Source organism: Nasonia vitripennis, chromosome 3 (genome assembly GCF_009193385.2).
Source record: "Nasonia vitripennis strain AsymCx chromosome 3, Nvit_psr_1.1, whole genome shotgun sequence".
Lineage (NCBI taxonomy): Eukaryota > Metazoa > Arthropoda > Insecta > Hymenoptera > Pteromalidae > Nasonia > Nasonia vitripennis.
Window position 1 is genome coordinate 5692870 of NC_045759.1, and position 25264 is coordinate 5718133.

Consider the following 25264-nt stretch of genomic DNA (forward strand, 5'->3'; position numbering starts at 1 on the left):
CATATTTACGATTAGATCTTCAAAACACACGTAAGACGTGCGCGCCGTCGTGAAGAAAACGTTTCACCATAGGCTACTCCTGCGTTATTATGTCAGTGATGACAGTGACCTCGATTACGCGAGAGATATTACGAGAACGATAGTAAAATAAAAAAACTCTGTCGCACACACACACACACACACAGCGCTGAGTTTTTTCACCTTCTTTTTACCGGCGTACAATGACTTCGGGAGCCAAGCAGCTAGCGACAAGGTGTAGTTTATTACCGTTTCGAGCGAGCCGATAATTTCGATTCCGTGCGCGCAAAATCGAGCTGATACATAATAGCGGTTGAATAAATCGATCGATCTGCACTGTTATATGCGCCGTCGGGTCAACGCTTGCAAAACGAAGCGTATAAGCAAACGAGCGATCGAGAGTGAATTCAATTTTACAATTTATTTTTATTACACAATTACAAGGCTATATCAGATGGTAAAACAAAGAAATGTGTAAACTAGCAATAGATTTATCGGCAATTGATTGAACCATGTTAATTAATGATAAATAAATTTCCTCACTAAAACTACAGTTTCACCACCAACCGCGGGATTTTCGAAACCCCCCAAATCCCTCGAAAAAACAGCTGCAAAGTCGCGCGGCAAACTACTCGCCAAAAGAAACAACGACACGAAGTCTAGTCTATACGCGTACGGAGCGTAACTCGCTCTCGGGCTAATTACAGTCTCTCTACAAGCGACGTCGGTCGCTTCGCTTCTCGCGCAAAGGAGAAAGTCTTGGAGGTGCCGTGCGCGCGTTATCAGACGTCAGCTCAGCCCTTGCACTGGCTCTCCTTCTCGCGAGTGTAAACCCATTGACGTGGTATCTCTCGTTTTTTCCGCGCTGCAGATTATCCAATGGTTTTCGCTGTATACGCATCGGGATAGCCGTCGTAAAGAATCCGAGTCGCGGATTACGGGCCGTTACACGCGCCGCGCGATTAATAATCCAGCGGTGAAATTTTCCCCCTTTGAGGAAGCGAAATTATAAGAGATAGAGCGGGAGTATGGTGTGGTCGTTATACAATGGATTTTTTACGGAAAATAGCTGGTTCCGGAATATTCCAGGGTAGTTGAAGGCGCAAGTCATCGTTGGAGATTGACTTTCTATGCGCGACTTTTTTTATTTTGTACACAAAAGCCTTCGATTTCGCGTCTTAATTTAAATGTATCCGGCTCGTTTGCATTTAATTGGAGCTATCAGCATCAAGTTTCAGTGCGGGGATTTCATGATCACAGATGAAAACGCTCGTCGAAATATCGACGATATTACATTAATAATTGAATATTTCGCGGCGATATTTGCCCTGCAATTAAACGAAGCTCGTGAAAATACGTGACGTTTATCAGAAAATGAAAACGGCAATCGAGCAGTTAATTACCCCCCTCGAAATTACGCGAGGGAAAAATCAGTCCGTTGACGAGAGCTCGTTGCAAAATTGCCCTATTGGTTTATTTTAATAAAAATTCGTTCATTCTTGCGTAATTTATTACAGCTCGCGCATATATACATTCCGCAATTTTAAACAGTAGCCGATTCCCCGAAACAATATTCTTTAATTGAGTTATTTATTTATTTATCACGGGCGAAAATTCACATGAAAAATCCATCTCTGATTTCAGAACTGATACACGAGCGCATTCTGGTTAGTATCCTCTTGCGTGATCCGTCCAAACTTCGGTCTTTGGTTGCGCTCGCCCCTCGTGGTTGGGTTCGAAGGGATCTCCGAAGTTTCGGAACACGCATCGGGAGAAGGCGAGGTGCCGGAGTGTATGCACCAGGATTTCTTCGGTCCTGATACGTCGCATCCACGAGTGAGTACAATTCCTCAATACATCCAATACTTTAAATTGTCACTTTGCTTTAATTTCGCACTCGCCGCTTTCGTGCTTGTTCGCTTTCTGTGTTACGTTCCAAGACATAAAAATTCCATTGCATCGCTCAGCTTGCCAAGGTAAGTGCTTATACCTACATAAGCTTTCTCAATCGGAACAAACCCGTGCGTGAAATCAGCCATATCCGTCGATATAATTTCATCGCAAACGCACAAAGAGACTCTCCGCGCTGTGGGTAAGCGCGAAGGCTGAGCTGCTGCGTTGGTCGTGGGAATAGCAAAGCGGCAACATGGGTAGTAGCTATTCGCTCCAGAAAGTCCGAGCGGGGGAAGGTTCTCTCTCTCGCTATACACGTACATATACACACATAGCGTCGGCTGTTGCGTTACGGAAAGAGCAGGAGGCGAACAGCAGCGCCGTTATGATATTCGCCGCTGGCTGCGTGGAGTGGGTTCCGAGCAGAGCGAAAGTGCAGGTATATATGCGGCTGATTGTCGCTTGGTCGGGTCAGTGGATTCGTACCTTTTCGCCATGAGAGTCCAGGTGAGAGACTGAGATATAGATAGAGAGAGCGAGAGAGAAAGATGGGGGGATGGATTCAGATTGAGAGACGTTTGCTGTTGTATTTGGCTTTTCGCTCGATAGCCCGCGCTTTCGGAGTGGGAGAGGGCGTTTTGCTACTCTTTGTTTCGCGGGGGTGGTCGCTTGTCTGCTTTGGAGTGTTCGCGCTTTTGTTAAGTATGTACTGAACGAGTGTTGATTTCTTTTTCATTTTTTTTCTTTACTGGTGCTGAATGTTTGCAAACTTTGTTCGTTGGGTTCCCAAAGTGCGCGTGTGTAAACATTTTCCCTTTTCGTTCGCTCTCTCTCTAAATCTGAAAGAGTGAAAAATGACTCTAAAGAGTGAAAAATCACTCGAATTAGAGGCAAAATTGAGTCACTCTTTGCAAAGAGTGACTCAATTTTGACTCGAAATGGGTGATTTTTCACTCTTTCAGGTTTAGAGAGCTGATACGAGTCAAACCTGTAACAACCATTTCTGTACTGCACTGCAAATTATTGATCACTTGCCTATTTATACTCTATTTACCTCCGAGTGGGCTAGTTATTTGCTAATGACTGTCGACTTCGAGACTGACGTTTTGATTTCCGAAGCTCTTACTTCATTGGTTCATGACTTGCTCTTCTCCGTGAATGAGGATCTTACGCCACGCACTCGTACTAAGATACCTCATGAGACATCTGGAGTCGTGTTACCAAATACATTCGGTTCATGGCCAGGTGTATCAGAGCTGCCTTAGTAGGTCAGGTCTCGATCATTTTTTACGACGACAGATCTGTAGATTCAGATCTATAATGGTATACTAACATAAGAACTAAGTGCAACGCTTAATCGAACGTAATCTCCACTTGCCTATTCATCGCCAGCAAAAAAATCCCCGCATACCTGTTCACGGACCGACGCAATCGCGATCCATCTCTGAAAAAAAATATCACTCGCTTGGCTTTGCCACTTTTTTCTAAAAATAATCGAATCAGCGTGTATCAATTAGCCGATCGCATTATGCAAACATTTACGCTTATTAAATTTTAATTGATTCTCTCTTCGGCAATAATAATCGCACAAACGTCGGTATACACACAGTGCAATTACAACGGTGAAGGTGTATAATGAATAATAAACTCGTTAGCAATTAAATCAATGCGAAGCGCCTAACAACTCTCGGTTGACCGACCGCATCACCAGCTTTAACAGTCGTGGCAATTAAATCGAATAAAGCGAAAATTCGAACCATCTCTCTGTTCTCCAACAGACAGCAATACTCGCCCTCGCCCTGTTCGGCGCGGCGTTCGCCCGCCCGGAGGAGAAGAAAGAAGAAGCCGCCGCTGAGGCGAAGGACAGCAAGAGCAAACGCGGTCTCTGGGACCTCGGTGACTTCGGCGGTCACGGATTGGAGTACGGAGGTGGACACGGACTCGAGCTCGGAGGTCACTACGGCGGTGGCTCCCTCGGCGGCGGTCACCACGACGAGGGCCACATCTCCGGCATCACCATCCACCGCGAGGTCAAAGTGCCCGTGCCAGCGCCGTACAAGGTCGAGAAGCACATCCCAGTGCCGTACCCAGTCCACGTAAAGGTGCCCGTAGACAGGCCCGTGCCCTACCACGTGCCCGCCCCCTACCCAGTGCACGTCGACAAGCACATCCCCGTGCCCGTCGAGAAGCCCGTGCCCTACCCCGTCCACGTGCCCGTCAAGGTAAGCTCTCGTTCGCTTCGTTAATGCTCCCTTTTCTTCGGACTCGTAATTTACCGGAGAACGGCTTTTTGTGTGCCAATCAGGTGCCAGTGGAGGAGCCCTACCCAGTCCACGTGCCTGTGAAGGTGCCCTACCACGTCGAGAAGCAGGTGCCCTACCCAGTCAAGGTCCCGGTCTACCACAAGGAGTCCTACCCGGTCTACATCAAGGAGCACCACCACGAGCACCACGACCTGGGCCACCACGGTCACTACTTGTAAAAAGCGCGAGCAGACCCGATGACGCCTGTCTCTCGCGGAGCTGTAAATATGCAATATGAACGAGTGCGGGAGAAGCAAGCCTTCCCTTTCGTCCGCCCCGACGGAAATCTACGAAAGCTGTTGCTCTGACTTTGTACCTAATACATACACTCTCTCTCTCTCTCTCTCTCTCACACTCACACACATACGCAATGTATAGATAGTTCGATTCTTTAGCCCTCGTCCCGCGGGACGGGTGAGCTGATCGTGATGAATTCGCGTACACGTTCGTTAATATACTCTCTGTTTTTTTTTTTATTTTTCTACGCCGAAACCGAGCTGAAAATCATGATTGTTTGCTATGCGAATTTAGCTGTACGAGTATATTGAATAAATATTATTTTTGCTACAAAAAAAAATACACTTCTCTTGTCTCACTCTTAACCCCACGTATCCTCCGAGAAGAAGTTGCAAAAGACTCGTCGGTCAATTTTTACGACCTTGTCAACGAGTCGTTTTCTTGGAATAAGAGAGTAAAGTTGCCGCGGCAAAGGTCTCTCTCGCGCGCATGGATTATCCACGAGTCGTCGAGGCTTGTCAAATTGAGTGAAAACGGTCAGTTTACGCGACTTCTCGCGCCGTCTGTCGAGTTAAGCGCGAAGCTGTGTGTACATATACTGGGGGGGGGGGGGGGTCGTTGGTAAGCGACGTCGCTTTAACGACCGCGAGGTACTCCCTCTTGCCAAGAGGATCGTCCGCTATTTATTCTCTGCTTCGCTGACTTGTCTAATGTCGCTTTGACGCTTACATGTGTCGTGTTTTCTATGCGAACACTTATTAAGTTAATTTCGAATATCGACGCGTCCTTTCAATTACACTGAAATAACGTACATTAACAAACCGTAAACTCTAGGCACATAGTCACACGGTAATTCCAGCACAAAGTCGGCAACACGGATGCCAAAAAACTTCCTCTCTCTCTCTCTCTCGTGTCTCCCAACTTCTCTCAAAAGGATAACGTTAATTACTTTGTATTCACATATTCAAGCCGTCAGAAGCACGCGTCAAAAGTTTAATTCAACGTCGTCGTCGTCGTTGCGGCGCATCAGAAAAGGTTCTCCGTAAAAAAAAGAAGAATAAAGAGCCGCTGGTCGTCAGAACTTCGGATAACCGAGAAGTTGCTCTCCGCGCGGCGCTAACTCTGATTGGCCGCGCTGGCAATCTCTTAAAAGCAATTTTCTTCTTTACGATCGTGCGTAAAAGGGCCGCGAGGCTCGCGTGCACACGCGACGCTTAAGTGGATTAAGGACGCTTTCGACAGTCCGGCTCCTCGATTTCAGTCTGCACTACTACTGTACGCGGCTCATCTCGATTTTGATAGCGCAAGATTTTCGTGTTGCAAGTAGTGTTGGATTATTCGGAACTCGAGAGCTCTCGTGTACGACCATTGATACTCGGAATTTGTTTCTGGGCTAATGGACGCGATAACATTAGTTTTTTACACGGCTCCCAGAGTCGCTGGAATAAATCGCGATATTTATTGTTTATCGTGCTCGGGAGATTAACGGTGTTAATTTTTCACGTATTTTCCGGAAGTGATGTATACGCGTTCCTACAATTTACTTAATCCGATTTGCATATTACGGTACGTTTTTAAAATAAAAAGTTCATTAAGAACTCGTATAAATCAGCAGAGCGGGACATGCATGTACGCTGAATCAAACGCAATTTGCGTTATAGCTCGCGTATATATATAGTCGGCGAGCGTTTCGCCAGAAAACACACAGGCGGAGTGTCGAAAACGGACGTTAATTAGCGGTAGCGCGTAGTTTCCCCGTGTGCTGCGCCATTAAAGACGACGACGCCGCCGAGTATAGATATATCTCATAATCATCATCGCGATACGCGCGTGCGCTTGTGATGTTGCAATATCCCATATACTCGCGCGGTGTATACACATGCATTGTGCCGTTTTGCCTCTGAACATTTCATTTTTTTCCCCACTGGCCAAGGATAATTGAATGTACGTATCGGATTCTCAAAATTTTAATTAAAATTTTCCGGCGCTTGGGTTCTTTTAATCATACGCTAAAATTCAATCGCGGATTCCCGGAAAATGCGTGCGTGTAACAAAGGTTTGTTTTTTCGATGAATTTTCTTCGTTAAAATCAAATCACGCGTGCGATCCATCAAGGGTGAAATTATAATCCTTTTGTGTGAGAATACGAACGTGAAATTGAACAAAAATAATAACGAAATGTTTTTTAATGAAAACGCGGCTTTCTCGTCAATGTGTCGATCAACGAAATTCGCGAACAAAGAGAAAATTATAAAAAAAAAAAAAAAAAAAAAAAAACAAACTAAGCAGAACAAACGTCGAGCAGCGTTTACACTCGCGCGCGAAGACGGAAGAGCGCGGAGCAAAACGTGCGCAGCACACCGCAAACGATCGTTTATACCGCCGCGCGCGAGAGTTAAAGATCTCGCGATACGGCGCAGTATATATAGCTCATAGCGAGCGAGAGAGAGAGAAAACCGAATCCGCTCGAGTGAATGAAGTCGCTGCACAGGTGCTCGCATATATACACATGCACAGCCGCAGATGTGTACGCGCGAGCGCGGGAGGTCAGTCATCTTTGGCCGCGAGTCTCTTTCTCTTTCTAGCAGACGACGCGCCGGGCAAACTGGTTTGTTTACATAACCTCTAAGCGGCTCCTATATCGGGAATTCCCACAGACGTCTGCCGATTCTTTCTTCTCCGTTTCGGCTTCCGTGACTCTAGTCGTTCGTTATTATGCACTTTCTCATTAGCCATTCTAAACGGCCGCCGCGTTACAGTTGGCCGACAGGTTACGTTTGCTGCACCAGCAGCGATCTTTTGTTGCTTTCTAAACCGGGCGTATACACATACACACGTGTTTTCGATTGCACGCGCGCGTGGTTTCGATTCTCTGCTGTGTAAGACGAAAGCATGTATGTATGTGTGACGAAACGCGTGAATTCTATCTGGTTGTGTTTATACGCGAACACGTCACGATCTCGGCTTATTATATATGCGTTTACGAAACGCTGATTCGTCAGTCGGATAAAAATAGCTCGGCTCGAGATGTATGCAGTGTATGACGGAGCTTAAAATTGAAATAATTATTCAGCTTCGAATTTCGCGACAATGAAGCCGGTATGTCAGGCATTTTAAGCGGCCCGAAATGTTTCGTCGCCCCGTAGCTTGATTTAACGCTCGAGAAACTACAAGCTCGGAAATTCGCCTACAATTCTATCTAAAACACTCGAGCGTTTTAATTGTAACGCGTAAACCAGCCCCCCGACGACTATCCAGACAATAGCTCTCCGCTACTGCACCTCCCGTGTGTATACAGCTAGCTGCTCTGCAGCGTTGTTCAAAAACTTCCTTCGTATACGCCCACGCGCTACTGCGGCTGCTTTCTCGGAATATGACGATGATGATTCTCGCCGCGAGATTAGATAAATTCGCTGAACTTTTCAAATCTTTGTTCCGGCCCCGAGGCGAACTTTCGCGAAAAGTTTGGGAAATCGAAACTGATCCACGCGTACGTTTGTCAATTTCGAAGGGAATTTTTTAAACGCTTACTGCAGGGCCCTGAAGGGGACGTAATTTTGTGTGAGCTTCGGGTTTTAATTCAAATCGCGTTTTGTAAAATCTAATTTTCGATACAGCGCGAGAGGCAAACTCGCGAAGTCTGCGAGCTGTGTAGACTGCACCGCTATTTTATATATGAATCGCTTATTCATTCGCCGGCGAAAATGGAAACAAGTAGATCGAGCGAGACGTATGAAAACGCGATTAACGCAGCCGCGTCTCTCGGAGAATGTTTAATTTATGAAGCGTTGCGAGTCTACTTGCGGTTATTTACTTAGCTCGCACTGCATTGAAATTTTTGAATTTTCATATTCGATCTCGCCTTACGCAAGGGATTACGTTGTGAAAAAGTCGAACGTGTGGTTTACGTGTAAAAGTTTCCATTTTCAGCTGTTCGCGTATGACCGTAGCCGGTCAGCATCTACTCGCGACGCATCGAGAAAACAGACTCATTATACCCCCGCGAATCGGCAGCTCTCGTATACATCATTATACGAATAATCGGACTGCACAGCAGGTTCGATTTCCACACGAGCGTGTTATTCTCGCTCGCAAGGTTATACCCTCGATCCGATTTGCCTCTCTCGCCTATATTATACTGCGATGTATAAGCGAGCGAATCGATCAGCTCAGACGACTATATACTTCAATGGGTATATAATAATGCGCGTCGTTATAAGCCGAGCGGCAAGTTGCACCGATCGCAATCCGCTTTCGCGCGCGAGCGTCTCGCAAATATGTCCCTCGCGCTTGTGCTGCAATAGAAACTAGTCTAGAGTGTATACATCTCGCTCGGGTAAATCCGTTGCACGCACTCTTTTGCAACATCGAGTTTATTATACCTGGTTTATGCGTCACTCGGGGAGTAAAAAGTGCACCCTACCGTCGTCGCTTTTTTCTCACTCTCTCGATGTACGTAAGAACGGAAGGCCGTTCACCGGAAACTCCTTGGTATCTGGGCCCGATCAATGCCGCCGTAAATCAGATATCAACCGCGAGGCTTTTCTGCGCTTGTGTGCTAAGTACACTCCGTGTGTCGGATGTGTGTCGTTGTTCGTTATGGCGTCGCGAGATTTTTTTTTCAGCTGTGGACGCTGTTTTATGCGTTGCGCGAGGCTTCCGCTCCTGTGTGCAAGTGCACTTCGCGATAATAAGCGATGTGGCAGTTTTACGAGAACCGGTGTGTTGTTTTCGCGCTAAGGCTCGCGTTCGGGAGTTTTATAGATCTCCCGCGGAATTCGACGGGTGTGGTGTCGTTACAGGTTCGTTTATGAATTTTATCTCAATTTTTCGACGTATTTTTCAGCTCGTTTGATAATTTTAAAAGTCGATAAATTATGCGCTATGATTTGTACAGCCCTACCCAACGGAGATTTGTTAAATTATTCCGATTGAAAAAGCCGATATTCTCGTCACGATATATTGTTCCTTTAAAAAGTCCGAAACAAGTTTTTTGTGACATTCGTTCGCGCTAATTATCCGCGAGTCGATAGAAACTAGTTTTCCGGCTCGCACGCGTAACGCCTGCTCTAGGTCGATCGTTCTAGAATGACATTTTTCAATTTCGATACGTCGATTTTACGCACGCCCATGAGTCACCTTTACTCCATACACTAGTACCACGAGCTTTCACCGCAATGACAGGTCCTTGACTCCTTTAGATAACGCGACTCGCCGTGTCGGGCAAAAACACAATGCTATGTGCCTCAATCAAATCTCACCGAAATAAATAACCGGCTCTCCATCTCGACAAGTCGAGCTACGTTGGACAAAACTACCTGCACGCGATCCTGTTGCAAACGCCGCTCGCGCAAGTAGGAAGCGAACGGGTTACGTAACTTCGCGGCGCTGCACATGTACTTATCCTCTCTTTCTCTCGTCTGTAGCTCATGTGCATAGCGAGCTAACGAGCTGCCGCGCCACTTGTGGGGCCCCTTTTTCCGAAGCGACCGCCGTCTAACGATCGGCTTCTCCAGTTTGGCAAGATATTCCGCGCTAATGACTCTTGGCTCACTTTTTTTCTCTCCTCGCGAAACGTCGATGCAGTCGGATGAATCGAAGCTCGGGGCTTCTTTTGTTCGACACCTGGTTTACGATCTCTCTCTCTGCCGTCGCATCGCGTCCGTGGAAAAGTGATTTTGCCGACTTGTTTATACTCCATTTTGTTTATTCCAGTTTATCGTCATCTGCGCACAGACGTGAATCATCTTGGAGCTTTGTTGCTGATGCTGCAGCGGACTTTCGAGGCCGTAACTCTGGAATAACCCGACAATAGAGCCATAGCGGAGGATTGTTTACACGTGTCCCCGTATGCGACGCGATCCTTCCGCTCCGTCGTAAATAAGAAAGCGATTTTTTCGAAAATTTCCCTGTTCACCCCTCGCGCAACCAAAAAAAAGGAGCGAGGAAAACAATTCCGCGCCGCGTTGAATGCGGTCCAGTCGATAAATCCATCACTTTCGCCTTCGCCACACGGCGCCGCGTAATCCTGGCTAATGCAGCGTACAGTCCCGAAAACTCGAAAATAAATCAAGCCTCGTCGGGAAAAAAGACGATCGATCAGGGGCGGCCGGTACACGATGCGAATTTTCTCTCAATGAAATTAATCGCGTACATGCCGGTAATCGAGTAATTTATGCGGGGCCGGTGTGTAGAGCCGGTGCTCGCGGGCCATTATCGCGCGGCTAACCCGAAAACATCGCAGTATACGGATACCGCGTGTGGGGCTGCGCATAGCGACGGCTCTTTGGGACTCGAGTGTACACAGCGACCGAATTAATATCGGCTCTGATGGTGCAAGCCTACGTGTGCTAGGACTATATGGGGGGGGGGGGGATGCTTTTGCGAGCAATTATAGAAGAGTGCTCGGGTTGGCAGTTTCGGGGCGCTTGGGTTTCGATTTTTACTAAACTGAGTAATACGATTTTTTAAGCACTTAACACAGAAATAGGTCTCCAACAAACAAAAATCACGCTCATTACGACGAAGCTTAATATAATCCCTAAATCCAAAGCACGCGAATGCAAACAGAGCAAAAAAAGCCCGCAGCCTAACGAAAAGCTCGCCCTCACTACTTGAGCTAATAAAAATTCAGTAAAAAGCACGCGCCTATATAGCTGTTATCCCGCCAGGGGCGGGAAGTCGAATTCGTTCCGCGGATGAAAGCACGCGCCTCCACCCTCGCACTTACACGCGTATAACTCTCGATGTATAGAAAAACCGCCGTCGTATCTATACCTTGTTCTCTTTCTCTCTCTCTCTCTCTCTCTCTCACCTGGAAAGTTGGAGCGACGACCGAAGCGCCACTCGATTGCGACCCGGGAGAGAAATTCCCGCGAGGCTGTGAAATTTCACGCCAGGCGAGCGCGCGCGCACATGTGCGCCTACGGCTATGGCGCGACGCTCGCGTTCTCAGGCCAGATTAATTGGCGCAAGTTTCGAATCGCGGCCGCATTGCGGACCAAGTTCGGGAGGATTTTTTCGAAGATTTCCCCCCACGCGCTTATTAATGCGTCGGGATGATGTATACTCTCGCAGTACGTAAGTACCCGATTGTTTGGCCGAAATAATCGAGCTTTTCTAATCGTTCGAAACGAAAGAGAAGCAGCGGCGAGAATCTCGAGGGCAATCCGAGGCAGCTGCGCTGGCGCCGAAAAATCCCGATTTTCTCTCTCTCTCTCCCCCCGAGGATAATAATTCGCCCGTGAACACATAAATTCGAAGTCCGCGAGTTTCGCCGAGTGCGAAGCGCGATCAACTGCGCGAAACTGCTCCCGCGACGTTAAGTGTCCTCGCTCTTATTCCCCCCTTTGCGAGCGATGGATTTTTTCGCCGAGCGAAAATTATTTTTTTCCCCTTCAACACCGCCGCCGCCGCCGTCCAATATCGCGGAGATTTATTCATTATAAGCGGAGCGCGGGATTAGCCGGAAGTCGTGAATCATTGACAAGAATGGACGGAGCTGGCTGTATTATGCTTCCTTCTTTTCCTTATAATATACCGTGAGCTTAATTGATTGGAATCGATTTTGCGGCGCCGCGTCGTCGGATTTAGAAAGTATATAGTGCCTCTAGAAAAATCAATTTGCGCTTCCGGATGGAGCTGTGCGTATATACTTTGGATCGTTATTTAACGCCACTACTACTGCGTCGTATAATTATTTAGCGAAGAGAGAGAGAGAGAGAGAGAGAGAGAGAGAGAGAGAGAGAGAGAGAGAGAGAGAGACGCTCGCAAACATTCGCGCGATAGCGCGCGTTTTGCGTGTAAATCAATGCGATAAATTTCGCCCCGCTGCTGCTGAAATTTATGCATCTCAATAATAACGTCCCTCCCCCGCCATATTTAACGTCATTATGAATTTATATACATATACGCATTGAAGTGTACTCAAACTGTACTTCTCGCTATCGCGCTCGTAAAGTTCGGTATAACGAGGAGAAATTTTAAAAGTCACTTAACGAGCAGTGAAATTCGAACAGTCGAATAATGCTTATATACGTGTAGGAGATTCGAAAATCAGCGGTCCTTTCATCCTGTTCCCCAAATCCCGCACGGAGCTTGCAAGCGCTGCATGTTTCAGAGTTTGCGGTCCGCGCGGCTCGATCGTTCTCGCGCTCCAGCAGTTCAAATTGACAGAAGTTCGGGGGCCGGTCATTTGTCTTCCGTGTGTGCGCACTCGAGGTTTTGATCAGCCGTTCCTGATTTCGGAGATATTGGTTATGGACTCGAACCGTACGCTGTCTCTCGACGGCGGTAAATGTGCCGCAGAGACGCGGCTTATCAGCTGGAGCGGAAAGCCTATAGTAGTGCGTGTATTCGAATCCGCCGGTGTTTTCGGGGATATAACTACGTTATCATCATTTTCGCACTGCTGACTTTACGCATCTCCGGCTTTTTCCGCGAGAGGAATAACGAGTCTTGATGCATCAAGGAGCTTAAAAATAATGGCGAGCTAAGCTCGTAGCCTGGGTAAACTATAAAGCTCGCGGGCGGGCCTGTCCGATCGAGTCAAAATTTTTCCGCGCATAAAGCACGGGATCCGCGCAATGACTCACGATTTGCGCGTGCGCGGGCCTTTGAGATTTTTGCCCACCCCGCACTTTTGTACACCGAAAAGCTTTCAGGCTGCGCGCGGAATAATGGATGCACCGTCGAGAGAGAATCGACGCCGTATATATATGTATGCCGCGAACTGTCAGTGTATAATGTAGGGAGGCTCGGCCTAAAGTCAACGCGACAATAAGCTGGAAAAATAATATTCGGATAGACCTATCGATGATCTCGAGGAGATACGGCGAATTATCAGTTAGCTCGTTTGGATTTACGGCCGATCTCGATTAAGAAAATAATCGACTAGCTTTTCTCTCGCAGCTGATCCGGGGGATTTGCCGTCGTATGGACGAACCTCTAGGCGTAAAAAAAGCTCGGGGGTATAAGGAATAGCAAGAGATGGATGGCAGTTATTACAAATTCTATTAAATTCATTCGAACTGCTCGGAATATTTTTACGGTCGCTGTTAAAAGCAGCCGCGTGATTTCGATTTTATTGCCTCGAGCTGTGCAAAGGAAATGACGAGTCGTTGGATCAGATATTCCACTGGAAATCGCGTCGTTACCCTTTTATTTTTTTTTATTGGCCACTGCAGCCCATCGAGACAAAACTCGGTTTTATACATACAAGTATAGCCGTAAATTGCCGTCCATTTACTCGCCAAACCCGCGCTGGCTTGATATAAACGTCCGCGGCGCGAGTGATGTATTATTAAACGAAATCATATAGCCGGATAATAACCGTCGTAATGAATTGGGGGAATTCCGAAAATTCTATCGGCGGATTCAGCGGCACTGGTCAATTGGGACAATTTAATATTTCGCGAATATTATAATTAATGCATTCCTAGAATATAGTCGCGCCTTAATTTTCGAAATCCCGTTGGCAAACCAATAAATGTTTAATTGAACAGCACACCCGCCAAACAGGTTGGACTGATTACCTTCGCCTGATTAAATTCTGCATCAGCTGGGGCTTCGTCGAATATACGCGCGAACGTAAAATTGATATTACGTAGGAGTTCATCTAAATACATTTCTAGTGTGCGCGATTTGCTGGCTTACCGCGAAAATATGGAAGGTCCCGCATCTCCATAAATGTATATTTATTACATCAATACTGCGTTATTTAAAGGGCTTCGATGTGCGTGGATTTATTTGTCTATGCGGTTATGGGTATAATAATTTGCAGCGCAGCTATGCTGTAATAAAATTTATCGAATATTCAATCCTTATTACACGATAAATCTTCCATTCTATATTTTAACGCCTATTTGGAAATGAGTAAACCTATATGTTCGCGATAAGGCTCGTTGTTAAAAATGTTGATAGTTTTTTAGCAACTCGGCAACCATTATCGTCTTTCTAAACAAAAATAATGACGCAGCACGTCGTTTATTTCTTGATTTCAAATAAAATACTCAGCGAGTCGTATCTCCCTCGATGTTGTCATATCATTATCTTTCCTCAACGTACGCCCGACAAATTATTTGCAAAATAGCTTCACTCCCTTGAAAAAAAATGATACACAGCCCTCGACCGCGCGTAAAATTAAAAACCGAAAGAGAGAGAAAGAGCGAGGCGGAAAAGGTTGTGCAGAAAAAAAGAAAAGCCCTCACGCGCATCTCTCGACCGAGTCGGACTCGTAAATTACTGCTACGGGGGGCGAAGCTGAACAAAGCTGGCGCGGGGAGTCGAGTTTTTGATATGCAAGACGCGCGAGCCAGAGGGGAGAAGAGAACTACGTGTCGCGCGCGAGCGGCGCGAAATTAAGAAACGAAGAGGCGTCAAGAGAGCCCTTTACTGCAGCGCGTACTCGTCCAGCGCACTGCGCGCGTTCTCTCTTTCCCGACGCTGCAGCAGCTTTTACGAGTGCACGTCTCGGTGCAGCGGCTATTAGGCGAGACGACACTCGGCGTACACTCGGCGAGTCTGATGATTTATCGGTGAAATGCGGCGCTCGTGAAAGTATTGAAAAGTGTCGGTAGGCATGTATGATTTTTCGCTCCAATTTATTATTACTCGTTGTTATATCGCATTTCGTGCATGCGCCTTTATATCCCGACGTTTTGCGCTATAGCTCTCGAGATATCTGCGCTGGAGCAAAGCGAAAATATAAAATTCCACACGAGCTTCGCTTGCTCGCGACGGTTATCGGGGTGTCGTCTCTGCGCGGTTCTTATCTGTCAGGATTAGAGGGCTCAGTCGCCCATTTTAAATTAACCCTGTGGGATTAAACCTAAATTAGTCTTGCCGATTAAATTGCAATCCTTTGGAGATCTTGCGCGATTCTGTGTGTGTTTTTTTTTTGTGCGAAGGTTCGAACTTGCAGTAACCAAGTGAAACGTTATTATAGTATTATTAATACGCAGAAATTATTGTTAGTTAACGTCGATTTACCGAATTTTAAGTAACAATCCCAAAATACAACGTCAAAATTACAAGAAAATTCGGAGTGTGCATCGCACGCTATTGACTCATCTAGTCAGTAACTGTAAGCCAATTCGGGGAAATCTACCTTCGAACGTCAGTCGTGCATCGCAGCGTATTAATCCGGTCCACTGCTACGAGAGAGTGGAGGCTACGTTCCGGACTATTTGCCGTATTATCGAGCGATATTGCTTTTGCCGTGCAAACAGAAAGAGGGAGGGAGGAAGGGTGGATATGGAGGGCGGAAGACACGAGGAGATAGAGAGACCGAGAGGTTATGCCTGTCCGCGCGTCCACACGGTATTTTATTAAATCGTTTATGCGGAAGCGCGCTGCATTTCGCTCTAGAATCCGCTCTGAGAATGACACGATACCCGCGTTTCCTCTCGTTCTGCTTCGTCGCTGCAGCTTGATTATTTCGGAGCTTTCGGCATTCTGTTTTGAAGCTGCGTCTAGTTTATAGATTTTCGTTATTAAAGTTCCAAGTATCGAATTGCTCATGAATACATGTAAATTTTACTTTACTCTCTCATTCAAAAAGTTTGATTCGTTATTTGAAAAGACTGTGTGCTCCAAACTCCTATTAATGTCTACTTTCCGAATTCTATGATTCTGTGTCATATAATTAACCAGGAGTATCTGGACATCTAAATAGAATTTCTTATTTTACTTTCAGTTGCTGACTTTTTAATCGATCCGTTGGAATCTGTCGAAAATTAAAATGGTTGAACTAACAAAGGAACAGCAAGAATTTCTCTTGGAATGTGAAAAGGAGTTCAAAGATCGTTTTACTGAAAAAGACGAAGATTTCATGAAGGTTAAATTGGGAGAATCGCTGAAGCCACCAATCGTTGATCCTTGGAATGAAGCACGACAGAGGAATAGAACAGGACAGAGGAATATACAGAGTCCTAGAATAACTTCGTCGCGTCAAAATCGCAAACGAACTAAACGCAAACGTGACAGAACCAGTGATAGAGGAAGGGGTGATAGAGAAAGGGATAGATCACGCAGCAGACGGGATGGACGCAATCGCGACGGAGATAGGAAGAGAACAAGAAGAGATGGAGATAGAGTGAGGGAACCAGAAAAATCTGTCGTTGTTGATCTTTTATCTAATGCACAGCAGGGCTCAGCAAACGATTCTACGCGTCAAAATCATGGGCAAGATGGAAGCAACTTTGATAGGGGCAACAATGGACAAAGAGAAGAAAGAGGTGGATTAGGAGAACCAGAAAAACCACCAATTGTTGATCCCATGCATGATACGCAACAGAGCCATATAAACGACTCTTTGCATCAAAATCATGGACTGGATAAAAACGATCGTGACAAAGACAGTGTTGGAGAACACGAAACTAGAGATGGGAATGGATTGGGAGAACCAGAAAAAACACAAATAGTTGACGCTTTGCATAATACACAACAGAGCCATATAAACGACTCTCTACCTCAAAATCATGTACTAGTTAAAAACAATCCTGATAAGGACAGTGTTGGAGAAAACTCTATAGAAAAAAGGGATGAAGATAGATCGAAGGAACCAGAAAAACCACCAACTGTTGATCCCTTGCATAAAGCACAACAGAGTTATCCTTCGTATAATGCCCAACAGAGTTATCCCTTGAATAATGCCCAACAGAGTTATCCCTTGTATAATGCCCAACAGGGTTATCCATTTTATAATCCTCAACAGAATTATCCCTTATATAATGCACCACAGAATTATCCCCTGTATAATGCACAACAAAATTATCCATTTTATAATACACAACAAAGTTATTCTTCGTACAATGCACCACATAGTTATACTAACTATTCTTCACATCAAAATCATGGATGCTACCGACGCAACCGAGACAGGGACGGTAGTAGAGGAAGAGAGGATAGAAACAGAGACAGGGACAGAGACAGAGGAAGAGGGGATAGAGATAGCGGAAGAGGGGATACAGATAGAGCAAGAGGAGATAGAGATAGAAGAAGAGATGATAGAGATAGAGGAAGCCGTCATGGTGGAAGGTACCGTGATCGAAATTACAGGCCATACTGATGAGGGAAAAAATGATGTATTTTATAAATAAAGATTTGGATCGTTAAAAATCACAGTTTCACCTGTTTAAATTCATTGATTTCCCAATAATTCATAAATACATTTCTGTGCTGCCTGACCTTACATCGTACTGTCATGCATCATTGCCTAATTCCTACACCAGCTGTGAAATAATTTCATTTTTTTTAGGTGGGCGAAATAGATGAAAATTCAAGTTTTAAATGTTTGAAATTTATATTTTTAAAGTGTCTTTAAAGCACAATGGTCCAGCATATCTGCAAATATTAAGTGTACCTCGGAAAACAACTGTATGAAAGAACTATACCTCAAAATTTTTCAGAATAGTGAGCCGGCCCACGCATAAGGCAAGTGAATTTTTTTATGACGAAAAATAACATCTTTGATCCAATCCTCTTTAAAAATGGATGTTATTGAATTTTCATAACATCCAGACGTGCATGTTTTACCGTTTTCAATATTTTATGAACGTCAAGTGTGATTATAACAGGCCATTAATATGTATATGACACACTTTAATCCTCAGATTCGCTCAGTTTTATTAATTTGATTTATTAACGAATTCTTAATGGAGTCTCGGGGCTTCATGATTTATACTTACCCTCTATATAGCATTGAGCGAGATTCGTTAACTTTATCACAAGCTTATTTATTCAGATTTTCTCGCTGCATAAGATAATGAATATTTCACTTCGCAAAATCCGAAAAATCGCATAATTTTCTCTCAGCAGTTTTCAGTGCACAGGTAGAACCTTCGCAGGACGATTCAATAATTCGGAATTCGACCGCGTCCTTGTCGTACTTAATCGCGAAAATTAATAAGTTGAACGAACCAGGCAGCTGCGGATTAGAAAGCCAGCGGACGTCTCGAAAGTCGTCGTCGAGACAGATTTCCTGAGGGAGCAGTTGGCAGGGACAACTTTTTAAACTGTCCGCAGGGCTGCTCGAGTGAACTTTCGAGCGACACGAGGCCAGGCGAGCGGCGATGATACAAATCGAGCAATCCTTTTTTCATTGGCAATCGGCTACTCCATAAATAAACTTTCAGCCCTTATCATATGTGGAGTTTGTCGTCTGCGTGAAAAAAGCGATACAATAACAATACCGATCGACGATAATTATTTGTTTGAAATTACAGAGAGTTTATTCAATTTGCCGGCGCTGATAATTTTCACGTGTACCATTGTATAATTACAATCACAAAAGTACTCGCGCATACCGCTCGGGCTTTGAACGTTATAATTACTATTCATGAGTGTGCATATTTGAAATTCTGTTTAGCATTATAATGAGGCCACGGGATAAGAATAATATCAGAGTTTAAATTAAATGAGCACTTGCAGGTGGTCCATTATAATTTCGCGGCGTATTTCAATCCATCGTCGGTACTGCTTTTTTATCGACTACTCTCGAATGGCAAAGCAAAACAACGTCAATTTCACCGCGCTTCGAAATTAATGCAGGGCAAAAATCAGTCAGAAGGAAGAAGTATAAAGCCAAAACTCCGCAAGAGAGAGAGAGAGAGAGAGAGAGAGAGAGAGAGAGCACCGAGCTCACCGTACAGCGAAGGAGCGAGGCGAGTAGAGATAACGATTGCTTATCGAAAATCGTTAGATCGTCGATTACACGTCTCTTTGAAGAGGCTTCTGCTGCCGCGTCGGAGAGCTGATGCGCGTCGGCTCCTTGTTATTAACCAATCAACTAATCAGGAGTCTTTGATCGTCCGCTCGACGCGCCGCTGCATGCGGGCTCTCTCACGTTTTGCGTAATAAAATACACGCCTGCAGCAGCTCTGCTGAATTATGCGACTCGTCGGTGAAAACGCGTCTGGCTTTTTCTTCCCTAATCGCCGGGAGTTTTCGCTTTCGCCAATCTTCGCGCGTATACTTGACTGCTTTTTTTCTGCCTCTATGCAGGCTTTCATTGCAGCAGCAGCTGCTGTGTGCCTTTGGAATTTCTGGCGGGTAATTGCCGGTGATTTTCGGTATTATGTCAGCGCGACGCACACGTAATCGGCCGTTTTGGAGAACTCTCTCGCGCACGACTGCAGCGTGGAATGCAGTGTGTGTGTGTGTGTGTGTGTGTGGAATTATCGCGGGTTGTATCGACGAATGACTTTCGTGTATAGGCTTACCTAACGAAGCGAGTGTATTGTCGAGGGCCTTATTGGATGGATCGACCTTCTGCACTGTGCACACACGTACACAGGCCCGTATGGCAGTGTACACACGCGCTTCGGTATTTACGCCTGGCAAATCACGAGATATCGTATCCCTCGGGCGACGACAATGTGATTTTATATTTTCTCATACAAATGTGTAAGAAATAGTATATTGTGCAACTAGGGGGGGGGGGGAGGGCGATTTCTAACGAGGGTGAGATTTGAGCACGAGTTGGAGTCGAGGGCGCCGAAAGCGCCCGAGACGGAGACGAGTGCTCAAATTTCTCCCGAGGTAGAAATTGCTCCCCCCCCCCGCCCCTGTTGCACACTGTACTTTTTTTGACAAGTGCCTGTAAATACCTGTTTTCATGCATATAGAGTGAATGGTAAGTTGCGCATTTTGAGTCGTAAACCACTCTCTTTAAAAAAATATCAATATTTTTCAAAAATTTTCAAAAATTTGATTATTTTTGAGTGTTTTTGAGTGTTCCGCTGCAACGGGAGGGAATGGTTCCCTCCCGCACGCTCGAAATGAGCAGCTTGCTATTCACTTTAGAGGCATGGAAACGGGTCTTTTTCATGCACGTGTTAAGAAAAGTTAATTTGTAGCGCAAGCACGGGAAGTTGATATTGGCCGCATGTGGGCTATCCGCAGTTTCGTCGCTTGTACAGCAGAAGGGCCCGCGAGACCGATAACCATTTCAATTGCGAGCGAACGAGCCTATGTAACCGTACCGCGGACTGCGTTCGTGCAGTGCCTTATTAAGTCGGCTTCAATTAGTCCGACAAGGAAGCGATTTCACGCGTGAACGGTTTTCGACGCTGTTAAATAGTCAACACCGGTTTCGTACAAAAGTGGCTATCGCTCGTGTCACGTGGCATCATGTCCGCGAAAACTTGGTCATTTTCATAATCTCCCGCGGCCCAGAAGACAAATATCCCGGGAAACTTTCAATTCCTTTTCCCGCTCGACGCGAAAGCACTCAAGAGCTTAGACAGTCGGCGAACTTGCTCGTTTCAATCAAACGAGCAAACGACAAGCGATTCGATGCGACTATATCTTACCCGAAGTAGATTCAATCTCGACGGCGTTAATTCGAATCGCGATATCGGCGCGTCCCTTGTTCCGCGTTATAAGGCCGAGAGCTAAGGCGATAATCGCACGATGAACAAGAGACTATTCTCCGAAAATCTCCGGTTACCATTTTCATTTGACGGATTTGTTTACGGATCGCATGGGAAAATTTTCCAATTTGCCCAGCGCCGATTATGAAATGCGTGCGCCGCTGTGTACTCTTATACACGAAGAATCGCTCAAGGCAGACGAGCGATTTCTCGGTCTTCGTCGAATTTCCAAGTTTTCCACTCTGCCTCTCAAACCGGCGACAGCGTAACGCGATAATGCGCTAAGAGCCCAGCCAGTGGCGGAAAAGAAGAGGAGGAAGAAGAAGGAAGCAGTTTGAAGGAGGTGCGAAGTGAGTAACGACGACCGAGGGGCGAACTGGTAACTAAGGGAAATTCTTCTCTCGGACTTTTTAAGCCGCTCGTCGTCTGCCCCCCCCCACCCCCTCCACCCCTCCTTATTGACTTTACGCGCCGACTCTTCAATCGCTCGTCGGCGTTCGTTCGACTTTCTTATTACGCGATTAGTCGCTGCGTTTTCTCCTTTTTATTCTTCATTTCCGCGACGGGGCAAACCGAAGAGTACACACTTTGTTTTTTCCTTAACGAAAGCAATCTCGCGACTCCGGCCACAGAATTCGATCCGTTCTCTTCGTCTAATTCGTCTGTCCGTCCGTTTTTTCCCGCCTCGTCCGCGAGTTATATCGTTTGTTCTCTTCGTCTCTCCCTTTATCTTCGCCCCGGAGCAAACTCGATGACGTCCAATCGAAATTGAATCGTGCGCGCGCGCGGCGATTGGCTTGTGTCGAGCTTCGGGAGCCGCAGCCAATCCTTTTTATACACACACGGACACTGCTTTCCATCCGTCAGTCCATACGAATATATGAGGTAATGACGCCCGAGGGAATCGATCCCTGCTGGTTTTCAGTTGGCCGGGTGCCTTTTGTTGCTGCCGGAATCGATCATTGCCTCTGCGCTGCTTTCGCGCGATTGATTGTTTGCGCTCGCGAACTGAGACCGAAATTACCATTTTTTTCTTGTTCTATGTGTCGGATGAAAAGAGAGCGAGGAACGTCTTCAGTGGGATCTCTTCGTATTTCAAAAACTCCGCAGAATCACGAGGCGTTAGGTCGCGCCTTTATCATTTTAAATACAGTAAGTTTCCTCGGCGTCGTAGATAACGTCGATTTGAATGAGACGAGAAATAAGTCGAAATATATATATATATAAATATAAGAGGGAGACGGTGCAGCCTCTGCCCGGTATACTGCCAACTCGCGAGCTGCTGCTCTCCGCAGTGCTAAATTTATGGATTCACTTGACAATAGCAGGAAGGACGGAACAGGGGGAGTTGGCAGATCCGCCAACTGAAGCTTCTTCCCTCTCTCTTTCTCTCCCTCTCTTTCGAGCTACATACATATACATGTATACCTGAGCGGACTTTTCTAGCCTCTCGGTGTCCTCGTTAGAGCTCGCGTTTTCTCTGTTTTTTCCGTCGGACAAACGCGACTTTTTCGAAATAACGATCAAAGTAGTCGTTGATTTCGCTCGCTTGAATTCGCATCGATATTTGCATTCTTTGCTTCGCTTCGCTTTACATCGGCCTTGATTTTCCAGCAACGGGCGCATCCATCCCCATTACCGGTTTTCGCTCTGTCTTCGTTGCTCTTTGCTCTGAAATTCCCGCCTTTGTCTCTTCCCTCGGTACCTGTGTACCCTATACGCTTTGTAAATCCTTTTCAGCTGTCTTCGATTTAAAAAAAAAGAAGGAAACAGAATAACGCAATAAAATAACTCGAATGTCGCCGCGAGCAAACTTTAATCGACAGCCATTCCCAAAGTATTTTCAGCCCTGTTAGTTACCGAAATCCGGTGCAGAAAAAAAACACCGGTCACATAGAGGCTCGCAGCAACAACTTTTCCATTTTTCAGCACAGCGACGACGCACCGCTGTACAGTCGAAAAACTGACGAGCGGTCCGCGTTCCAGCAGTTATCGCCGGCGTAGAGCCTGGCGGCCGTCCAAAATATCGACAGCCTCGCCAGAATTGACAAATCGTCCGAGAACGCCGCCACCGCCGGGCGAGAGTCAGCATAATCGATACTTTGTTCTCGGAGCTGTTCCCTTTCTTTCTGCGGCTCTGGATACCCCGTGTCCGAGCTCTGTACACGGACTGCTGCAAACGTTTCGATATCCGAGGGGTTATGGCACTTTTTTTTTTGTTCACGTGCGTGCGATGTTGAAACGTGTTTGAGATTAGATTTCAGGGTAGCAGTCGTTCTCACTCGTGATTCGGACCTTCGAGTTGGTCGTACATGGGGACGGTCTCCGGCTGAGGTAATTTGACTAATGGTTCGGATCTCGGCTAAAGCTGCAGGGATGCTTGAGAATCCATTGCTCTCTGAAGTATAAGTAGGACGGATACATCCCATTGGCGGGGATTTGCGCGGACCGCATTATCACACACGCGGACGAGAGCAAAACGTCCGTTGTGTACCGGAGAACATTCGACTTTGGAATGAATATGATATTTCGCGTGAAACAAAATGGTATGATAATGGCTCACGTAAGGGGAGACTCGTGCAGGATTAACACGGAAAAAGTAAAAAGTTCGATGACGACAAAGAGAACATTTTACGATGGTTGAACATTTTTCGAAAAGCTTATAAAATATAAAATTCCGTCCCACTGGAGGTCAAGTGCATGCGAATTTTGGGAACATTTTCGTCCACGCATATAATTTCGAAATTTCTCAGCACGTTTCATCGCGATGTTTTAAACATGAGAAGTTGAGAGAGTTATTAATTTGGACGTGCAGGCTAATAGAATTAATTATGATGAAAGTATAATACAGCCTGATTAACTATTTTTGCTCCTAGTCTGGATTCATAGCTACTATACTTTCGATAAACAGTAAAACTTTAGAACAGGAAATTTCATTTAGAGTCCTCGACAAAAAAAACTGAACCGATACTCACGAGGGTCGTCGTTTTATTTTCATAACAATTTCCAATTCTAGCATTGATTCATGACCATTGTTACTCGGTCGGCCGCACCGCGATTTTACATCCTCGAAATAAAAGCATCTGCCGACATTTTCGCAACACCCCACTAAAAAACTGATTTATTTTACATTCTCGCGCGTCACACTGGCATTATTATTTTTTCATCACAAAGACACGCTCTCCATCACTAAACTTGCTCTCAATTTAAGAAGTCTCTCGCACTCTGTATACATACCGATCCCGGAGGCGCCCTAACTTCGAGATCCCCGGTAGCTCTTTTCTAAAATACTTTGCGCACGTGACATCCCTTTTGATGCGCTCGAACCACAGCGTAGGTATACATAGTCGCTTTTTAAAAACAGAATTTTTATATCCAGCGAGAAGCGCTATAGCGCGGCTTTTTTTTCAATTTTTAATCATAAGGGGCTTTGAAGACTCGCGAGCGCGAAACTCCGTTATATTTTTTTTGCGCGTGCGCGCGGGCTTTCGTTGAATAGTTATGAGAGCAAGGGCCAACTGATAATATAAATGCAAAGCAACGCATATCATTGTTTTTGGAATTACAAGCGAGTTGAGCTTACCTCACGCGTGTGTAGCTCGAGTTGTAAGCGTACGAGCGCGAGAATTCTCGGAACGAATACCTTTTCCATCATCCCCCAGGAAACACAGCGTCAGCGGCAAGTGTTCCCGGACATCTCGTAATGAGCGCAATCGCTCAGCGCAAAAAAGCAACGACGCGTATCCCCCCCACACGTATAACGCAAGTTCCCGGCACGCATTACATACGTTCCGCGGAAACGAAGTTTAAGAGCCGCAAGCAGAAAGAAGCGACGAGGGTGAAATCCACTATCCGAGCGAGCTCTTCCCAGGCGTCCCATATGTTTGCTCGCGGCTTTCGCGCGTTCTCCCTCCCTCCTCTCCTAAAGCGTAAGCCCACGGGACAGCGCGGCCGGAAAAATAGGGAAAAGCAGACAAATCTCCGGGAGCGTCGCTCGCGATCCCATATGCAAATGCGTTGCCGCCGCTGGTCTGCGGAATGACTTCCCTCGACTTTCGAGACGTTCTAAATTGTCGGGAGAGAGCGTTTTGCTGATTCTTCCCGCTGCGCCGATATGACGCGCAATCGAACTTTGTTTGGCTGTCGCTTTTCCGAAGATTACTTTTCTTTGGGCTGTTCGTCGGGAAATATTGGACAGCTGCACACCGTATTGTAGAAATAAAATTATATCGCGTAAAAGAATGTTCGATGGGTTATCGCGCAGCATCGAGTAATCGAATTACATCCTGCTAGCGTCATCTCGGGCCGCTTACTTACCGCCCGTACGTGTACTCCCTCGAATCAAAATATCCGGGGCGTAATTGAAATTAAGTGCTCGAAGAGGTTGATAACGATAAATTGCCGAACAGCACAGCGACGGCGGCGTCGTAGTCTCGCGCA

At 46.0% G+C, this 25264-nt stretch overlaps 2 protein-coding genes across 5 annotated transcripts in view; both read left to right on the top strand.

The window, feature by feature from the left end:
* The window catches only part of LOC103317451 (uncharacterized protein DDB_G0284459-like), a 73183-nt gene that overhangs the window by 32945 nt on the left and 14974 nt on the right, over positions 1 to 25264 (top strand). For 3 of the 4 annotated variants that reach the window (XR_004344691.1, XM_031926936.2, XM_031926935.2), the window contains exon 4: positions 1663 to 1854. Coding sequence is in view for 1 of the 4 variants with exons in the window: in XM_008215563.4 (XP_008213785.1) it covers positions 16192 to 17520 (1329 nt within the window). In the remaining 3 variants the exon portion in view is untranslated. Of the gene's footprint in view, positions 1 to 1662; positions 1855 to 16146; positions 17576 to 25264 lie in introns of those variants that run through there. The other variant, XM_008215563.4, reaches the window with a different exon arrangement.
* LOC100123634 (proline-rich 33 kDa extensin-related protein-like) lies at positions 2304 to 4793 on the top strand. Its single transcript, XM_001607254.5, has 3 exons — positions 2304 to 2418; positions 3690 to 4133; positions 4217 to 4793. Exons 1-3 carry the CDS (start codon positions 2407 to 2409, stop codon positions 4391 to 4393), a joined length of 633 nt encoding a protein of 210 aa, XP_001607304.1. The 5' UTR covers positions 2304 to 2406; the 3' UTR covers positions 4394 to 4793.

Bases quoted from the DNA above. Each gene is read 5' to 3' on its own strand.
- LOC100123634 (XM_001607254.5), top strand. The intron at 4,134-4,216 runs GTAAGCTCTCGT...TGTGCCAATCAG, and splicing joins CCGTCCACGTGCCCGTCAAG to GTGCCAGTGGAGGAGCCCTA.